The sequence below is a fragment of the Pleurodeles waltl genome, chromosome 7 (genome assembly GCF_031143425.1).
Source record: "Pleurodeles waltl isolate 20211129_DDA chromosome 7, aPleWal1.hap1.20221129, whole genome shotgun sequence".
Classification (NCBI taxonomy): domain Eukaryota; kingdom Metazoa; phylum Chordata; class Amphibia; order Caudata; family Salamandridae; genus Pleurodeles; species Pleurodeles waltl.
Genome location: NC_090446.1, coordinates 1,357,565,592 through 1,357,586,861, shown reverse-complemented (window position 1 = coordinate 1,357,586,861; position 21,270 = coordinate 1,357,565,592). Strand labels below are relative to the sequence as shown.

At 47.2% G+C, this 21,270-nt stretch overlaps 1 protein-coding gene across 1 annotated transcript in view; it reads left to right on the top strand.

Annotated features, from left to right (window-relative positions):
- LOC138247405 (leukocyte immunoglobulin-like receptor subfamily A member 2) overlaps positions 1 to 21,270 on the top strand; it is a 746,857-nt gene that overhangs the window by 441,182 nt on the left and 284,405 nt on the right. Inside the window, exon 6 of the mRNA XM_069202043.1 lies at positions 18,983 to 19,273. Coding sequence (XP_069058144.1) covers positions 18,983 to 19,273 — 291 coding nt within the window. The remainder of the gene's footprint in view (positions 1 to 18,982; positions 19,274 to 21,270) is intronic.

The following is a 21,270-nucleotide window of genomic DNA, read 5'->3' as shown; positions in this document are numbered from 1 at the left end:
TTTGCACTGGGAGTGCTTTTTTTCATAAAACCAGGTACTTTTAAAGAACATACATATGTCATATGTTCCTTATAGAGACATTCATGGTTTATATGTTAACCTGTCTATTTTTATGAGGTGTTTCATATATGTTTGCTGATGTTTCTTTTATGGTTATAACATGCTAATATGTTTTACTGACTTGCCATGTTTTATAATGTTCCTGATATGGGCGGTTATGATATTTCTATGACAAGTGCATTTATTTAGTAATGTGATTCCTGACTACTGCTTAGGTTGCAGAATAATAAGTGTTAGAAATGGGGTATTTGGTTGACAGTCAGGTTACCCCCTGTTCAAGCAAGTACCCGCACTCCAGTCAGGGTAAAAGAGAATCACCCTCAGCTAACCCCTGCTTACCCACTTGGTAGCTTGGCAGAGCAGTAGGCTTAACTTCAGAGTTCTAGGCGTAAAGTATGTGTACCAACACACACAGTAACTTAATTGAAACACTACAAAATGACACAACACAGGTTTAGAAAAATAGAAAATATTTATCTAACCAAAACAAGATCAAAACAACAAAAATCCACTATACACAAGTCAAGTTATCAATTAAAAATCCAAAAGAGTCTTTAAGTAGTTTTAAACACACACTAACACTGTTAGCATGAAAATGTACCTTGGGTGCGTCAAAAATAACCCCGCACGGGCGAGTGTACGTCAAAAAAGGCTTGCGATGTGTCTATGTCACTCACGAGCAAGACCTTGCATCGTTCCTCCTTTCACCAGGTCGGGCATGTTGTTTCTTCTCTCTGCAGGAGAGCAATGCATCGATCCAGTCAGCACTCTCAGGTCTGGGCAGGCCTTGCGTTGTTTATACACGCCTAGCGGTGCTTGCGTAGGAAATCCAGCTGCATGATGATCCGAAAACCACGCAGCGTGGGTTGCGATCTCCCAGCCTCTGTCAGCGATGCTGCATGTCGTTTCTCCAGCTCTGTGCGTCGATTCTTCGGTCGCGTTTCCAGCATGTGCCGATTTTTAGCCGCAGAGCCAGCGGCGCTTCATTTCTTCAGCCGCAGATCGGAGTTGCATCAATATTTTCCCCGCACGGTGCTCTGTGTGTGGATTTCTTCCTCTTAGGCTGCCAGCTTCTCCTTTCAGGGTCCCAGGAACTGGATGGGCACCACAGGGCAGAGTAGGAGTCTCTCCAAAGACTCCAGGTGCTGGCAGAGAGAAGTCTTTGCTGTCCCTGAGACTTCAAACAACAGGAGGCAAGTTCTAAATCAAGAACTTGGAGATCTTCACAAGATGGAAGGCACACAAAGTCCAGTCTTTGCTCTCTTACTCTGGTAGAAGCAGCAACTGCAGGATAGCTCCACAAAGCAAAGTCACAGGCAGGGCAGCTCTTCTTCCTCAGCTCTTCAGCTCTTCTCCAGGCAGAGGTTCCTCTTGGTTTCCAGAAGTGTTCTAAAGTCTGTGGTTTTGGGTGCCCTTCTTATACCCAATTTCTCCTTTGAAGTAGGCCTACTTCAAAGTAAAGTCTCTTTTGAATCTGAAATCCTGCCTTGCTCAGGTCAGGCCCCAGACACTCACCAGGGTGTTGGAGACTGCATTGTGTGAGGACAGGCACAGCATTTCAGGTGTAAGTGATCACTCCCCCCTCCATCCTAGCACAGATGGCTTATCAGGAAATGCAGACTACATGCCAGCTCCCTTTGTGTCACTGTCTAGTGTGAGGTGCAAGCAGCCCAACTGTCAAACTGACCCTGATAGGGAATCCACAAACAGGCAGAGTCACAGAAATGGTATAAGCAAGAAAATGCTCACTTTCTAAAAGTGGCATTTTCAAGCACACAATCTTAAAATCTTGACTAAAAGATGTATTTTTAAATTGTGAGCTCAGAGACCCCAAACTCCACATGTCCATCCGCTCCCAAAGGGAATCTACACTTTAATCAGATTTAAAGGTAGCCCCCATGTTAACCTATGAGAGGGACAGGCCTTGCAACAGTGAAAAACGAATATAGCAATATTTCACTGTCAAGACATATAAAACACATTACTATATGTCCTACCCTAACCATACACTGCACTCCGCCCTTTGGGCTACCTAGGGCCTACCTTAGGGGTGTCTGACATGTAAGAAAAGGGAAGGTTTAGGCCTGGCAAGTGGGTACACTTTCCAAGTCGAATTTACACTTAAACTGCACACACAAACACTGCAGCGGCAGGTTTGAGACATGATTACAGAGCTACTTATGTGGGTGGCACAACCAGTGCTGCAGGCCCACTAGTAGCATTTGATTCACAGGACCTGGCACCTCTAGTGTACTTTACTAGGGACTTACTAGTACATCAAATACGCCAATCATGGATAAACCAATTAAATACAATTTACACAGAGAGCATGTGCACTTTAGCACTGGTTAACAGAGGTGGGGGGCGGGGAGGAGTACTAGAAAGAGGTTTTTAGGATTCAGGTAGGATTAGCATTAAGGAGTGGTAATGGGTTGGTGTGTTGAGGGATTAGAAGCAATTAAAGAGTAGTAAGGATTTTTAGGGTTCAAAGAAGGGAAGCATTATAGGGTGGTTCAGGTTTTATAGAGTCCATGGATGGGTTGTGTAAAAGGACAGTAGGTGTTTTTTTAGGGTTCAAAGTAGGGCATTGTTAGGGAGTAGTTAAGGGGTTTAGGGTTGATGGAAGGGTAGCATTTAAGGTAGTAAGGGGTTTTAGGGCTATTGGAAGGGTGCATAAAGGGCTGGCAAACGGTGTTTAGGGTTCAGAGCAATGTGGCTGAAGGGGTAAGCAAGAGCTTTCAGGGTTCAGGGAAGGTGTAGCGTAGAGTAGCAAGGGGTTAGTAGGGTTCTGGAAGTGGAAGAATTAAGGGGTAGTTACTAGAGTTCAAAAGCCAACAGCAACAGGTCAGGAAAAATAGGAGGCAGGAGGCAAAAAGATTGGGGATAACCCTGCATAAGCAAAAAAGTCCAACAGTGATTTACTCTCGTAAGTGGGGACACAAATCCATTCATTTAACACAAATATATAACCTTCATGCTTGCCATTCTATTAGGGACTCAATAGATAAACACTTGTATGCAATAACTACTTAAATTTCTTTCAACCCAAAGCCTAGGAGCTGGCTACCTTGTTCACCTGTGGATTCATTGACAGTTTGGCATCCATAGTAATTCCAAAGTTTTTTAAATCCTTAGATATTTTTAAATGTGGTCCTAGATCATCGGGCCAGGCACAAGGAGGGTTTTAGGTCTTTCAGTCTCATTTTTGGAGGCATACTATATTCTCAAATGTCCATCATGATAAATCCATGCAGCGGTCTTTCAACCGTGATATTCCATTGGCGGTACACACGCGCTCAAAATACACACACATTTACAAAACACAACCACATTGGACGAATCGAAATACATACACCTGATACACATACACACACCACTTCCACACACCCAATACAATATAAAACACACACCCACATTACCCACAAACCCTTACTACCAACAATTTTGAAGAAGGCCAGAGAGACAGCAAAGCAAAGACACCAGCATATAGAGGCACACAACACCATCACACATACACATCCACGCACAAAACACCACACACCCCTAAACATCACCCCACACATCACAACACACACCATCTCACACATCACCCTCACCACCCCATGGCACCGCAAATACACCCCAGGTTTTCTGAGGAGGAGCTCAGGGTCATTGTGGAGGAAATCATCCGGGTAGAGCCACAGCTATTCGGATCACAGGTGCAGCACACCACCATAGCTAGCAAGATGGAGCTATGGCGCAGAATCGTGGACAGGGTCAATGCAGTGGGACAGCACCCAAGAACACAGGATGACATCAAGAAGAGGTGGAACGACCTACGGGGGAAGGTGCGTTCTGTGGTCTCAAGACACCACATTGCGGTTCAGAGGACTGGCGGCGGACACCCACCTCCTCCCCCACAACTAACAACATGGGAGGAGCAGGTCTTGGCTATACTGCATCCTGAGGGCCTTGCAGGAGTAGCTGGAGGAATGGACTCTGGTAAGACAAAGCTTTAACTTCATCATCCCCCACCCTACCTGCATGCAATCACATACCCCCACCCTCGCCCTCACCCCCATCACTCCAACTCCTCACATATAAACCACACATCCCAGCACCAAGCCCTGCATGCAACAACAAAGCATGGACATCCATCACCAATGAATGTCCACTACACATACCCACACAGACCCCTAACCAATTATCACAAAAGGTCCTACACAGGAATGGAAGCACTGGGGTACAGGGTCACCCACCCATTGCACACCATGGCAAACACAGATGCAATAATCCTGCCTTTACACCCCTGCAGGACCCCTACCCAAAGTCACCGGACAGGAGGTTCCAGACATGTCCATTCTACCCACAGAAGAGGCCCACAGTGATGACAGCAGCTCTGTCCAACTGGATCTAAATGACCAGCCCGGCCCATCTGGGACCTCGGGACAGTTGGTTCCCCTGACACAGTCACAGGCCACCACAGAGCCTCCCCCCTCAGGAAACACAAGCACAGCACCCACCCAGCGGGCCCATACCTTTGTCCCCAGGACACGTCAAGCAGCAGTGTGTCCACCACTACAGGGAACCCAGGCTAACCCACCATCCCAAGAACAGCAGGGTCCTGGGTGCAGTGGTAGTGGGCACACGGTTCAGGGGACAGAGTCCCAGGAAAACCGGGGAACTGGGAGGGCTGCTGTGCGACAGGGGGAGGACAGGCCCAGGGAACCCACTCTCCACGAGGCCCTCTCCAACATCATGGGAGCCTACCATAATTCCCAGGAGATGATGGCAACAGTACTGGCCAAGTATCAGAAGACACAGCAACTTCAGGAGGAACAGTATTTGGGGTTCAGGGAGGAACTCAAATCCATCAATACCACCCCGGGCACCATTGTAGGGGTGCTGAAGGACCTTGTGAACACCAGGAGGGACACTGTGGCACAACAAGGGGCCCCTGACAGTAGCCTGGATGATGAACTGCCCACCACCTCCGCCGGCGCTAGTGGACAGGAGGCACCGCCACAGGACCACAACACCAGCACCCCTCCCCCTGCAGATGGAGAACCACCCCGCAAACGGTCCCTGAGATCCAGGACGAAGACAGAGAACAATGCCAAGACCCCGCCAAGAAATGAGACCACCCTGAATGTCATCCTTCTGTCCCACTTTGTTACCCTGTCCAGCCTTAAACTGCTCTAGCTCCACTTCCTATGCCCCTTTGGACAATGCAACTGTGAGACTAATAGACTGGACTCTGCCACAGACATTCCTCCACCATCACCCCTGACCATTTTACAACCTCCTCCCCAATATTGCACTTAAATAAACACCCTTAAACCACAAAACAATTTGGAGTCAGTCCGTGCTTTCACAATTGTGTATTTGCAATAACTGAGGGAAATAGTAATGTCCATTGTATTGTCAACATACCTATGTCACACAGCTCTAGTCCATGAGGTAACATAGCAGAGGTCACACAGTGGGACACACATCTGTGAAATCGAAAGGGAAAGTGACAAATCAGGGTCCATACAGTGGATGAAAGTGACAGACAGATGAGAGGTCGAACAATTTTATCAGATGTAGGAGACAGTGATGTCTTCTTACCTGTGTCTCACTGGAAGTACTAATGGATCACAGTGTTTCTGTTGTCTATGTCCTCTTCTTCTGCCTCCTCTTCTTCACTGTCCACAGGCTCCACAGCTGCTGCCACAACACCTCCTTCAGGACCATCCTCCTGCAGAAAAGGCACCTGTCTTCGCAAAGCCAAGTTGTGCAGCATACAGCAGGCCACGATGATCTGGCACACCTTCTTTGGTGAGTAGTATAGGGAACCACCTGTCATGTGGAGGCTTCGGAACCTGGCCTTTAGGAGGCTGTAGGTCCTCTCTATAACCCTCCTAGTTCGCCCATGTGCCTCATTGTAGCGTTACTCTGCCCTTGACCTGGGATTCCTCACTGGGGTCAGTAGCCATGACAGGTTGGGGTAGCCAGAGTCACCTGCAATGTCGAGGGACAACTGTTAGACACACACTAACCCTTAGGGACAACCCCAGACCCAGACAACTATTCACACTGTATAGGGTACAGGTCCTCACCTAATAGCCACATACCGTGCCTCTGGAGTTGCCCCATCACATAAGGGATGCTGCTATTCCTCACAATGTAGGTGTCATGCACTGAGTCAGGAAACTTGGCGTTCACATGGGAGATGTACTGGTCGGCCAAACATACCATACCATTCTGAATCTAACTCTTCCGGTTTCTGTACACCTGTTCACTCCTGCGGAGGGGACCAAGCCACATGTGTCCCATCAATGGCACCTATGATGTTGCGGATATGTCCCAGGGCATAGAAGTCACCTTTCACTGTAGGCAAATCCTCCACCTGAGGGAAAACGATGTAGCTGCGCATGTGTTTCAGCAGGGCAGACAACACTCTGGACAACACGTTAGAGAACATTGGCTGGGACATCCCTGATGCAATGGCCACTGTTGTTTGAAAGGACCCACTTGCCAGGAAATGGAGTACTGACAGGACCTGCACTAGGGGGGGATTCCTGTGTTTGAAAGGACCCACTTGCCAGGAAATGGAGTACTGACAGGACCTGCACTAGAAGGGGGATTCCTGTGGGATGGCGGATAGCTGACATCAGATCTGGCTCCAACTGGGCACACAGTTCCTGGATTGTGGTACGATCAATTCTTTATGTGACAATTACATGTAGCTCTTCCATTGTCGACAGGTCCACCAGCGGTCTGTACACTGGAGGATGCTGCCATCTCCTCACCTGCCCCAGCGGACGTGCTCTATGGATGAGAACAGCGATCAGAGGGTCAGTCAACACTAAGGTACGAAATAAACAACTTTATTGCACACATTTGTCAAGCAGAGGAGCTGTGCCACTTGAGAAGGAGGGAGCTGCATCCCACATGGCCCTGGAGGGCGAGACTACGGACTCAGAATTCACCAGTGGGATGGAGGGCGAGGGGAGCTCCACAGCGGGGACAGGAGCTGAGACCAGTGACACTGACTCCTCCTCTGATGAGAGCTCCCTTGCGGTGGTGGGCCCCTCTGTGCCCACCGCATCTACAGGTACAGCTGCCACCCCCCCTACCAGCACCGCCCTCCCAGCAGCCCCTCAGCGTGTGCCCTGTGGCCGCTCACCCAGGAGGGTGGGCATCTCCTTCGCCCCAGGCACCTCAGGCCCTGCCACAGTCAGCCCTGCTGCCCTCAGTGAGGAGGCCTTTGACCTCCTGAGATCCCTCACTGTTGGGCAGTCTACCATTCTGAATGCCATCCAGGGTGTAGAGGGGCAGTTGCAACAGACAAATGCATACCTGGAGGGCATTCATTCTGGCCAGGCAGCCCAACAGCAAGCATTTCAGACTCTGCCACCGCACTGATGGCAGCCATTGTCCCTGTGTCCAACCTCCCCCCTCCAACTTCTTCCACCCAGACCCAATCCCCAGTACCTCAGCCTATCCCAAGCACACCATCAGACCAGCATGCACACACCTCAGCACACAAGGGTAGCTCTGGCAAACATAAGCTCCACACATCCCACAGGCACTCACACAAGCATCATACCCATGCAGACATACCAACATCCACTGCCTCCACTGTGTCCCCCTCCACCACGTCGCCCTCCTCCCTCCGTGTCACGTCTCCACTCACACCTGAATGCACTACCTCTTCAGCCACTACCTCCATCACCAGCACGCCCATCACCACACACCTCTCACGTGCACTCACCACCCCCACTACCATTCACACATCCCCAGTGTCCTCTCCCAGTGTGTCTGTGAGCCCTCCTCCCAAAGTACACAAACGCAGTCACACACCCACCCAACAGCCATCCACCTCACAACAGCCTCCAGCCCATGCACATGCACCTTCACCCAAAGTCAGCAAACGTACAAGTCCCACAACCACTACCTCTTCCTCCACTCCCAAACCCCCTCCATCTACCTGTCCCAGTGTGTCTAAAAAACTTTTCCTGTCAAACCTTGAGCTGTTCCCTTCACATCCCCCACCCTTTCCATCCCCTAGGGCCCGCCTTTCCAGGTCCCAACCCAGCACCTCAGCCACCACATCACCTAGAACAGTGGTGCTAGCAGTAACCGGCTTCAGGAGTGCGCAAAGAAGCAGGGCAGCCAGTGTCCCAAGGAGCGAGGCCATGGACATTGCCCACAGCCCGGAGGGAGAAGGCCAGAACACCTGCCACCAAGGGCTCAGCCAGGACAACAGTTGGAAGTGGCAAGACAGCTGCGCCACCATCCAAGGTGGGGAAGGGCCAGAGAAAGAAAGGGAAGGCGCCACCAATGTGCACGGCGGACAAGACTGTGTCCTTCAAATGCACCGCAGACACTGTGCCCTTCAGCAGCAGCAAGCTCAGTGAGGCTGCCACCAGCACTGCCGCTCATGACACCGCTGCCAGCAGCCAGCAGCCAGCTCAGTGAGCCCCCCACCAGCACCGCCGCTCAGGACACCGCCGCCAGCAGCAAGCTCAGTGAGCCCCCCACCAGCACCGCCGCTCAGGACACAGCCACCAGCACTGAGGTCAGTGAGCCCCCCACCAGCACCCCCGATCAGGACACCTCCACCAGCACTGAGGTCAGTGAGCCCCCCACCAGCACCGCCGCTCAGGACACCGCCGCCAGCAGCAAGCTCAGTGAGCCCCCTACCAGCTCCGCCGCTCAGGACACCGCCGCCAGCACCGAGGTCAGTGAGCCCCCCCCACCAGCACCGCTGCCCAATGAGCCCGCCGTCAGCACCGCCAGCGGCCATTCCACATCTTGTGCCAGTGGCACCACCGCAGACATGGCTGCCATGCTCAGTGGTTATTCGTTCGAGACTGGTGGACAGTTCCAGGGGCCTGGACAGCTTCCATGTTGCCCCACCGTCAGTGGAGTGTCACATCCACTACCTCAGTCCTTGGCAGGATGAAGCACTCTGGGCACAAAGCCCCCTCCAGAACCAGTAGAGAAAGGCATCCACTACCTCAGTCCTTGGCAGGATGAAGCACTCTGGGCACAAAGCCCCCTCCAGGACCAGTGGAGTATCACATCCACTACCTCAGTCATTGGCAGGATGAAGCACTCTGGGCACAAAGCCCCCTCCAGAACCAGTGGAGAAATATCCACTACCTCAGTCCTTGGCAGGATGAAGAACTCTGGGCACAAAGCCCCATCCAGAACCAGTGGAGTATCACATCCACTACCTCAGTGCTTTTCAGGATGAAGCACTCTGGGCACAAAGCCCCCTCCAGAACCAGTGGAGTATCACATCCACTACGTCAGTCCTTGGCAGGATGAAGCACTCTGGGCACAAAGGCCCCTCCAGAACCAGTGGAGACTGTTATCCACTTGAGAGACTGTGGCTTTGCACTCCCCAGGATAAAGCAGTAGGCAAACCACCCACTGGAGAGACTTGTGAGACTGTGGCTTTGCACTCCCCAGGATAAAGCAGTGGGCAACCCACCCACTGTAGAGACTTGAGAGACTGTGGCTTTGCACTCCTTAGGATGCATCAATGGGCATGGAGCCCCCTTGTGGAGCTGGCGTCTTGCACTCATCCGGCTGAGGTGCACCCCCTTCCCTTCGCCCTTAGGTGCCTGTTTTATTTCGATCTGATGCCCCTGCAGTGTTCTCTCCGTTTAGATCGGGTATCTTGTGTGGGCCTCGCCCATGCATTTTGGGCCCAGTGGTCCACGGACTATGTAGGTGCAGTACATGGACTTGAATTCTTGGTGTACATATTTGTTAATAGTGTATATATATTTTTGACTAATGGATTTTTCATGATTTCAATCGTACAACTCATTTCCTTTTGTCCTTGCGTTCTTCCAGGGTGGGTTGCTGGGGGAAATGTTATGTTTCAGCATGTATTGGTGTGTGTGTTGTGTGTGAGGGTGGGGGTGGGGGTGTTGCGTGTTGCGTGTGTGTGTCACTCTCTTTTCCCTCCCCACCACCCCTGTGTTGTAGGTGCAGTACTCACCGTGGTCATCGCCGCCATCGGTCGTGCTCCTGGTAGAGGAGCAGGAAGACTATCGCAGGGAGAATTTGGAGTTCCGGCTCCATGGCGTCCTGGTTCCTCGTGGGGTGTGTAGAGGTGAGAGTTTTCCCTTTCAAGTCCTGTTTCCGCTGTGTTTTTTTTTGCGTTGAATCCGCCCCGGAAAAGGTGGTGAATTGGCCTTTCATAATGGTGTGGGCTGTACATTGTCTTCTGCCTGTCTGTTGGCGGTGACCGCCATGCTGTTTGTTTCTACTGCCGTGGATGTCGGATTGTTAAAGTGGCTGTCTATGTTGGCGGTTTCTGCCGCAGTCATAATTCCATTTTTTTTACCGCCGGCCTGTTGGCGGTCTTACCGCCGTTTTAACACCGACCGCCAGGGTTGTAATGAGGGCCTTTATGTTGAATTGCAATGCATGTTAATATTAAATGAAGATCCGAGTAGTGTTCCATACTTTACGATGGAAGCTGAAATAGTGAGTGCCTGCTATAGCTTCCCAAACCAGGATGACGCTCATGTAATGAAAATTGCATGTCAAACGTGAACACATTTGAACCAGGGTGTGGGAGCCATCTTTGAACTCTAGTATATCAGGGCACTTATCCAGAACAACCTTGCATCCAAATGGCTGCATTGTTGTCTGCTTGTGTCTATTTTATTTGGAGGACTGACTCACGCTGCAGCTATCCTGTGGAATCTTTTTGTTATTAGAGTACCATTGTTTGACTTTATATTGATTTGTTATTGGAGTACCATCATCAGCTTAAGATGGCATTGTTAGTGATAGACCTTTATGAACTAAGTTCATGTTCTTGACTTGGAGTGATCCTTCATTCTTACTAAAGATGTTGAAATATGTATTTGATTTTGCTTTCTGAGTGTGTTAAGAACTGCATTTAATATTATTCAAAGTAGTTGAACAATGAGGTTACATGCAGATAACATTGCACAAAGACAAATTAGACCTAAGGCTGATATTTTCTATGATATACTTCAGAGAACCATGTTTTGTTCACAAGTACATGTAACTGCAGAATGTTACCCAAGTCTAAAAGATACATCATATACTGCATGCAATAAAGTTCAGTTCAAGAGAATTAGTGTTGTTGTTTGTTTATTCTCCTCAACACCAGAACACATGAGACAAATCCATATAGCTCCAAAAAAGGAATAAAGGGTGCTATGTAGTGATGTGGGTTGTTCCCAAGTCCCCTTTGCCCCTTTGTACTCAGGAGTGGACTTTAGCTTCCTTCAAGTACAATGTGCGTGGGACGGAGCATCATTGAAGTCCAGACATCCATGAAATTGAACCCTGAGTGTGACACCACTCCCTTTGCACATGAAACAGTCCACTACATCATGTTGCTGGTATGCATAGTGTCATGGGAAACTTAGTGGAAATGGGCTCTGTGAAGATATGGAACTAGAGGTAGGAGGAGTCGATCCCCTATGAGGACCCAAGCTCTAGATGCTGAGACCCAAAGAAGTATGTGGAAATTCAGTCTCATGAATGAATGGTCTTTAGCCAAACATAACTTTAGATAGTTGTAGTCACTGAATCTTGACTGCGAGACAGCTTTAGTCCTAACTCGGGAACTGTGGTCCCTACTGGCTTTATGATCTTTTACCAACAGAGACAGGGGGAGAAGTGAGTGCTGTTTCAATTATTTTCAGAGCTTACTGAGAAATCTCTGTGGCCTTGAATTTCAAACACACTCTCTCTGATATCCTAGTGTGCCCCCTCCGACTCAGGCACTCACTCAGTGTCACCTTCCACTCAGTCACTCGCTTATTCAGATCATAATTCTTGTTTACATCCTCCAGATTCTCAATCTAAGGGGGTTATTCTAATTTTGGAGGAGGTGTTAATCCGTCCCAAAAGTGACGGAAAAGTGACGGATTTACCACCAGCCGTATTACGAGTCCATTATATCCTATGGAACTCGTAATACGGCTGGTGGTATATCCGTCACTTTACCGTCACTTTTGGGACGGATTAACACTCCTCCAAAGTTAGAATAACCCCCTTGATGTCTTCAAATGTTGTTAGTCTAGTAGATGAAGTTGTAATGGGAACCTTCACCTCGACTGTCTAATGTGACTTTAACTTTCATGCTGGTTATGCTGCAGATCACAATTATGCCAGTTTTGTTGCTGATCTCTTTACCTTCAACCTTCTCGAGTGTTGATAGCCATACTTACATACAAGGACGTAATTGGTCTCTCCTTTTGCTTCCCCAACTGATAGCTCCAGCCATTGGGTCCAATGACTGTTTAGTATCCCTTTAATACATTGACTTGGGACTAGTCATATTTAAATATAATCTACTTTCAAAAATATCTTGACACTCATGGCCGTTTTGTAAACATAAACATGAATGTTTTTGCCTAACATTATTGACGATATACATATGTTGCAATCAAAATATTGAACTTTACAATATTGGAGCGTTCTCGTTTACCTCCACAATTTTCATGAGTAATGGATTATTGTAATGGATGTTTGAATCAATTCATGTAAAATATAACAAATATCGTGCAGAGATTGTTAAGAAGTGAATTGTGTTAAAAACAAAGAGATAAAATATCCAAAGAACATCATGGCAGAATTATGTTTATTGCTGCTGAAAGCTTTGGGAAGCTAAATGATGATGCACTGTGGGACTTCACCCAGCAAGGGCAAAAGCTAATTTAAAGGTAATGACCACAGTGTGATAAGAATAAATCCTATACACTGCTGTACATCTAGAATTGGTACTTTTTTGTTTAATTGTTCATAAATTTTAAATTGTGTTTTTGGAACTTTTCAGTCTGCTTTAGAATTACAGCATGGAGTCCGGAGACAGTCAAGCTTGGAAGTAGACTCGTTCCATTAAATGTCCGAAGTGGGTATTATGCACCTTTACTTCCACACACTTTTACACATGGTGCTGAGAAAGATTTGGGAGGAGAATAACTTAGTAGCTCAATTTCGGCCAAGGAAGATGTGGTTTCTATTCCTATCTCAGTTAGCAGTTGTTAACGCAAATATATGAATTAGAAATGAATAATGAATGTTTATGTATCTTGAATAATGAAAACTGTAGAAAATGATTAACGTAGAAAAATAATGTGCACGTTTGAAAATGTGCCCTTGGAGAATGGCTACCAAGATTCACGTATTATATTAAAAAGTGATTAACATATGTGGAACATTGTAAACTTATTAAAAATAATGTGGTAGAATGTCGTTTTGAGAGATATAACGTATGTTTTGCATTATATTGTAGAACTTAACTTGGACAGAGTCGTGGGCTAGTTTTGCCAGGCCTCGTGCAGAAGCTGAATATTAAAGTTCAATGTAGAGATGCTGATGTGCTGAACTGACTGTGAACTGCTCATTGTTTAATAAATCTGCTCAGCTAGAAACCTTTGCAAAGAACCGATGGACAGGAGTTGATGGAATCAAAATTGTATCAAAAATGGTGTAAAACATTCAGAGTGTCCTTTCCCAGGACTCAAACAAAAGAGACACTGACTAGAGAAGAAGATGCAACATTCGATATCTGACAAGCCGGATGATGAGGACATCGTAAAGTGAACCAATCAACTACATGGGAACTGCGTAATGCTAGAACTTATAGATTTGAATTATAAGGATCATTGGGTGAAATAAAGTTGTGTGATTAATTGACCAATCAGGAATTGGGGAATAGTCTGGGTGACTTTGGTATAATGTCGTGACAAAGGGAGAAAACTTCAGATAGATGGAGACAGATTTTAGGAGACAGCCCTTATTCTGAAATTGATACGATATTGGGGAGTGTCAGGAATCCCCAAGGTGCCTCCTGTGTTATCTGTCAGCATCCCCAGGGATTACGGTTAAATCATATCTCTGTTCTTGGTTAAACCTTCATGTTTCTAAGTAAACATAATGGCCCTCATTCCAACTCTGGCGGTCTCTGACCGCCAGGGCGGAGGGCAGCGGAAGCACCGCCAACAGGCTGGCGGTGCTTCCAGGGCTATTCTGACCGCGGCGGTAAAGCCGCGGACAGAAAAGGGGAACCGGCGGTTTTCCGCCGGTTTTCCCCTGGCCCAGGGAATCCTACATGGCGGCGCTGCTTGCAGCGCCACCATGGGGATTCCGACCCCCTTCCCGCCAGCCTGTTTCTGGCGGTTTTCACCGCCAGAACCAGGATGGCGGGAACGGGTGTCGTGGGGCACCCTAACAGGGCCCCACAAAGATTTTCACTGTCTGCATAGCAGACAGTGAAAATCGCGACGGGTGCCACTGCACCCGTCGCACCACTGCAACTCCGCCGGCTCCATTCGGAGCCGGCTTCATTGTTGCAGGGGCTTTCCCACTGGGCCGGCGGGCGCTCTTTTGGAGGGCGCCCACCGGCCCAGCGGGAAAGTTGGAATGGCCGCCACGGTCTTTTGACCGCGGGGCGGTCATTCGGCGGCCAGATATTGGCGGGCGGCGACCGCCGCCCGCCAATATCAGAATGAGGGCCAATGTGTTGTGTTACACAATTGGTTTTCATCAATGCTTGTTTTACCAATGCTTGTTTGCTAATGTGAGCAGGTGTAGACATGTGCTTCTAATTGGGTGTGGTGTAGACATGTGCCTCTAATTGAGTGTGGTGACTCATCCATATGTGGAAATTCAACTGCTTTCCTGATTGGCTATATATAGCAGAGGGAAGCATTCCTCCCTTCTTGGCTTTGTTTTGCTTCCTGATCTCAGCATCTGATTTGGCAGTCCAGCCCCTGCTGTCATCCTCGTATTCAGCACTTTTGAGGCAATACTTCTCTTCTTTCCTGTACCAGCTGACACCAGGCATTCCTCCAGCAATCCGGAGATGACTACAGCTAAGTGACTAGTAATCTCCAAGGAGTTTGTTCTTTGAGCAACGTGCTTTCCTAGAACAGCTGGTGTATTTCAGACCTCGTATTTTGGCAGAGTGCTTATCTTGAGGAGACAAATGCATTTCTGAACATTCTACATTATTATTATTGTAGTTACTTGCCTAAATGTGCTTCAGGAAATCTGCTTGAGCTCAAGTACTACAAAAAGTGACAGTGCAATTTTAAAAGAGCATTTACGTGACTTTTCTCTCTCTAATAGCATAACTCTTGGATTTAAATTGTGTCATTCATGCCTGTGTTTCAAGTTTGAGGAATTTGCTTTTGAAGGTTTTTCACACACACAGTGAAACCAAATCAAACTGTGCCACCCTAACTGTTTAAACCCAGAGTGGACATTTGTATTTCTTGGATTGTTTTTGTTCCTTTTAGTTTAGCCCTATGCATGCAGGAAAGTTATACGTGATATAATGAATGCCCTTGTTTGTCTTTCTTGTGCAACCATAGTTCTAATTGTAGTGTTCAACAGTGAATCTCTGTGAAGCCAGCCCTAGTGTTGCAGTACTTATTGTTATGGTACTCCGTTTGGGTTTTTGGTAATGCACTGTTAGTAATTGTGCCAACAGTTATTATTATCTAAGAAAAGTGCTGGAGCATCCCGGTGTTCTTCTACCCCTCCCGTGCCCATATCAGAAAGAGAGATTCAGTTTCCAGGAAGTTGAGTGCGCTAACTCTACTATCACTCTGTCAACAACGACCTGCCCCCTGAAGATACAGGATGCCTAACTGGACCGGCAAGACGTGGCAGTGATTTGTCTCTTTCTCTTCCACTCCCCCTTTCCTTTGGGACACCTGCTGGGGTTTCTGTGTCCACCAGGAAGTGCCGAGAGGTGTTCCAGGAGGTCGGGGCATACCATCACCCCTGCAGACATCCTGCTTTTCAGGTGAGTGGCCCCGTCTCAACAGGGAGAAGAGATTTGAGATCATGTTATTGGGCTCATACTCTCTAAGAGGAGAACCTGATGCGATGCTGATTGATTGATGACCTGAAGACAAAGACTGACTTTATTGCTGATCCATACCGTGGATAGGTAGCTATGACAATGTGACTGAATTACTTTTTTGTGGCTTTTCTTTCTAGGTACCAGCTGTACTGTCTAATAGTTTTTCTCTTAGCTAGATGTTTTTCCAAGTTCATAATCTAATCTGTTTTCGCATGAAGTTCCACATGCTAATGCTAATTTGGGTTATGTGAGGTTCCTATTCTAGGACGTTGGCATATACAGTGACCAAATGATTGACAGACTGATTTGCTGAACTCTGCTACTCATGTTGACGCATTCACCTCTGATTCACATGTTGACTTATGCATTTGCTTTAGAATGTATGTTTTCTCAAATTCTGATTAGATTATGTTATTAGCTGTTACTAATGAAGTAATCTTGATTTGATTTGAATAAAGTTTGAATTAATCTCATGATTTAGTATTGTAACCAATAGGGAATAAAGTTTCTGAAACTTATATTGAGTTGTGGTTATTCATGACTGAAGGGTCATGGTGTGATGTTCTTAACTGTTGATTAATGATTAGCTTAATGGTTATTGATTTTTGTACATTGATTATTGAGAAACATTGGTCACACCGTAGCAAGGATACTCCATGCGAATCAAAAGGTTCATCGACCTGTGCGCGTCGACTTGTAAGTTTACTTATTAAGGATCAGGTGGGCTAGCACAGTAGAGCAGGTAATCAATTTTCTGCTCCACCCTTTGATGATCATTTGTACCCTCCTCTCTCATGACTCTTCAGGCTCTAAGATTGTCAACTCTAAACTGAGCAGATGGGATTGCAGGCCTTTGGCTGTTCACAAGAGGTGGTGGTATCTGTGCAGCAATCTAGGAAACCATCCTCGTTATCTGCATAAACAAAACACTGGTTAAGTTTTGGAAAATGGTGCTTAAATAATAACTGTATAATAACAGCTGATGATCCCTTCAGGATACAGCAGTTTTTACAGGAAGGTTTTCAAAAATGTTTATCATCGGCAACACTAGCCTATCATTGGGTAGCTGTTACATGTGTAGGAGGTTCACCTCTGAAAGTGTCCCAAATCTCTTGCCCAGGAAAAGGATGATTAAAAAGTTCTGAATTAAAAGACTCATTCAATCTTCAGTAGTTCCTCCATGGGATTTAACAACTGTTTTCACTGGTAATCAAAAAACCCTTATAAACTCTTAAAATTGGCTTCGCTCCAGTGGCTGACAGTTAAGTTGATATTCTTGGTGGTGATAATGTCATCAAGAAGACTAGGGGGAAGGTGGAAGCCCTCTTAGGTTCATATTGTTGTTTCAGGTTTTATTCCAGATGAGGTGAATGTAAAGGTAGATCAACATTTTCATCCCAAAGTGCAGATACAGTTCCATAAACACCAATAAATAGTTCTTCTGGTTTAGCAATCTGAGAGTGAGGATGTTGTCCTTCTGTGTTTACATGTTAAGAAAACATTACCAGTTTTTCTAGGCTTGATTGAGGATATAGGAAAGACTAATTCTTTTTTTCTTGCTTTTGATCCAGCAAACAGGTGTAAAAAGGCATCTACAATGACTATCAGTAAGTGGGTTCATTATGCCAAAACAAAAGCCTACCTAACATGCAGCTTTAAATCCCTGGTTCTACTCAGGGTAGGCCTACCACGTGTGCAGCACCCTCAAGTGCAAAAGCAAATAATTCCTTAATTCTTCAACGCAGCTTGATATTAAAATCATAAATATGCAAAAGGAGGGGCCTTTTGCCTTGGATGGGGAGGGCTCTCCCATTTGAAAACAGAAAACGGCTGGGAAAGTGGCATTGTCAAGGAAAGAGGCACACCTCTCAACTATATACAATGATTGGGAGGACATCGGTTTCAGGTGATGAAGATTAACTAACACTTTCATTTACACAAGGATCTGTTAATTGCTAGTTAAAAAACACCCCAGCATAAACATATAGGGGCTTATTTACAAGCCCAGGTGGTGCAGGCTGGCGCAGCAAGTGTTTTGCTGTTGTGCCCTGCGCCACCAGTAAAGGGAAGAAATGCGCTGTATCTACAAGATACAACACATTTCTGTCCTCTCCCCCTGCTCTGGCACACAAATTGCTGACTAGTGCTAACTCAGGCACTCTTGCACCATGGTGCAAGGATGCCTGTGTTGTGGGGATTATTGTGCAGGAAGGAACACCTTCCTGCACAAAAACAATCACTAGAGGTGTTTTCCTCTTTCTACGTGTGCTGCAAAATACACCACACAGAGAAAGAGGAAAAATGAGGAGATATAAAGATAAATTTTCCAATTGCATCAGTTCTACGCCACCTCTTAGATGGCGTGTGAATCTGATGCAGTTCCATACTTGTAAATCTGGGAATGCGTCAGATTCCTTAGCATTCCATGAGTGTTGCATGGGAACACCCACAGAAACACCCATGGAATGCCCCTTTCACTCTTTTATGCATGTAAGGTGCCCATATTTACAAGGCCCTGAAAAGCGACGCAAGGTGTCTTTGCTTGGTCTCATAAATATGGGCTGGCACAATGCACCTCTGGAGCGTAAAAAAAAATGAGGTGCAGTGTGCCGGTAGTCTCTGAATATTGGATGTTCTTTTTTGGCCATTTAACACATAGGTATAAAAAATAGTTTTGTTAAACTAGGTGCTACAGAAGCAATCCCCAGTTCTAATAGGAAGCAGTGATTAATTTGCCCCGATAGGTGCAGGTGGTGGGCACTGGCACCCATTTTTGAGCACCTGGAATTATTTGCTATCATCAGAATTTGGTTCAAAGCAAAAGAGAGGCAGAAACAGGAGGAAGAATGACGAAAAAGAAAGCCATGAAACAGTGACAAAGGATGAAAAGAACCTGCTTGTGTGAGATAAAGAGAAGGGACGTGCAGGGTGATGAAAGAAAGAGGCAAAACATGGAATCAATATTATGTATTAAGCGACCCGGGCATTCAGTACATGATTTAAGTAAACTTTGGCCAATTTAAACTGAAGACTCACGATGACATTCAACAAAATATTTCTCATTGCTTCTTTCAGGTCCGCCCAGGCCGTCCATCTCCTATGAGGCTGTGCGGGGCGTAGAAGGAGATTACAAAATTAACTGCTCAGCACCCCAAGACATGACAGTGAAAATATTTTTTCTGTACAAAGATGAAGCGCAAGCACCTCTAACTGATCGCGTGCCTTCATCTGGGAGCCACTGCGTGACTTTTCTCATCAGCGGCGTGAATGCTAGAGCTGGTACGAAGTACAGGTGTTCATACCAGATCCTGGAGTCAGGAGAATATGTGACTTCAGAGCTCAGTGACCCTTTACAGATTAAGAAAGGTGAGCTGCATAACTTTTTTATGTTTAAAGACTGGAAAACGCAAAGGTGAATAAAAAGGAAAAGTTTAGTAAATGCCTTAATTTTTTCCTGTTCAGAAAAAGAGGCTTGTTTTGGACATACGTGTATGCAAAGCAACCTCTGTGAAGTTTCTCTTTCCAACAATAATCACTAGGACACTTCAGATAAGTTTTAAGAGTTATTTATGTTCAGTCCAAGCATGAACGTGTTATCTTTCAGGAGACCAGCCTGCGACCTATCTCCAGTCGAATCTCAACATTGCAATATAAATCCTCACAGCGAGCTCTAAGAGACGCTCAGTCCCTCCTCTGTGGCCCTCAAAGCTATTTAGACACCGCGCCCCGCCCTGTCACTGAGAGTTCCTTTCCTTGTTCCCACACAAGATGCAACTATCTACCAACCTTAGCTCTCCGGCAACCATACTTTCCATTGCACCCAGACACTTCCCTATTCTGCAGCTCCTATATAAACATTTATGATTCAAGCATTGACCCAAGGGTAGGTCGCTTCCCCTGCCGCTGCAGCTCCTCCAGGTTCCTGAGTTCCTGAGTACCTGAGACCCACCTCACAGTAAGTACCCCCCCCCTCCCAGCCCCTCGCTCTGCCCCGCGCTACTCACCCTCTCTCCTGCTTCTTTTCTTCTTTTCTTCTTCTCTGTTCTTCTGTTCTTCCTCCTCGCTCCTCGTCTGTAATCTTCTTCTGTACTCTTCTTTCCCCCGTCTTCACTCTTCTTCTCTTCTTCCTCATCTTCTTCTGTGGTCTTCTGCCCTCTGTTCTTCGTTTTTCTGTATCTTCTTCTGTGTTCTTCTGTGTTCTTCTGTGTTCTTCCGGTCTTCCTTTCTTCTCTCCTTCCGGTCTTCTGATCTTCCTTTCTTCTCTCTTCCGGTCTTCTGTTCTTCTGTTCTTCTGTTCTTCTGTTCTTCTTGTCTTCTGTTCTTCTTGTCTTCGGCTCTTCTGCCTCCTCCGTCCTCTTCTCCCCGCGCCTGCCCTCCTGCTCCTGCCTCATCCCCCTCCCCCACTCGCATCCCCCTCTCTATCTCTCCTATCTAACCCGTTCACTATCTACCTCCCTCACTCCTCCTATCTACCTATCTCTCTATCTCTCTATCCCACTATCTAACTCCCTCACTCTCCACCTCCTCCTATCTTCCTATCTCTCTATCTATTTCCCTATCTATCGATTTCCCTATCTATTTTCTCTATCTATTTCTCTATCTCTCCCCCCTCCCTCACCCCCTCTATTACCTATCTTCCTATCCTCTCACTCTACCTCTCACCCTCACCCACCTCTACAACCCCCCTCCCCTATCTTCTCAACCCTACTCCTATCTTTCTCCCTTATCTCCTAAACCTCTAACACTCACCCCCCTCCACCCTTAAACCCCCCTCCCCCAGCTCTTCTCACTCTACCTGTCCCCCCCTCCCTCGCGCTTTCCCGCCGCAACCTCCTGCACGCCCCCGCCCCCCAGCTCCCATTCGCCCCCACCTGACCCCTCCCCCCCCTCCTACCTCATATGGCGGCCGCTGCACGACAGTGGTAGCGACCCTTGACCCAAGGGTAGGTCGCTCCCCCTGCCGCTGCAGCTCCTCCAGGTTCCTGAGTTCCTGAGATCCACCTCACAGTAAGTACCACCCCCCCCTCCCAGCCCCTCGCTCTGCCCCGCGCTACTCACCCTCTCTCCTGCTCCTGCTTCTTTTCTTCTTTTCTTCTTCTCTGTTCTTCTGTTCTTCCTCCTCGCTCCTCGTCTGTAATCTTCTTCTGTACTCTTCTTTCCCCCGTCTTCACTCTTCTTCTCTTCTTCCTCATCTTCTTCTGTGGTCTTCTGCCCTCTGTTCTTCTTTTTTCTGTATCTTCTTCTGTGTTCTTCTGTGTTCTGTGTTCTTCCGGTCTTCCTTTCTTCTCTCCTTCCGGTCTTCTGTTCTTCTGTTCTTCTGTTCTTCTTGTCTTCTGTTCTTCTTGTCTTCGGCTCTTCTGCCT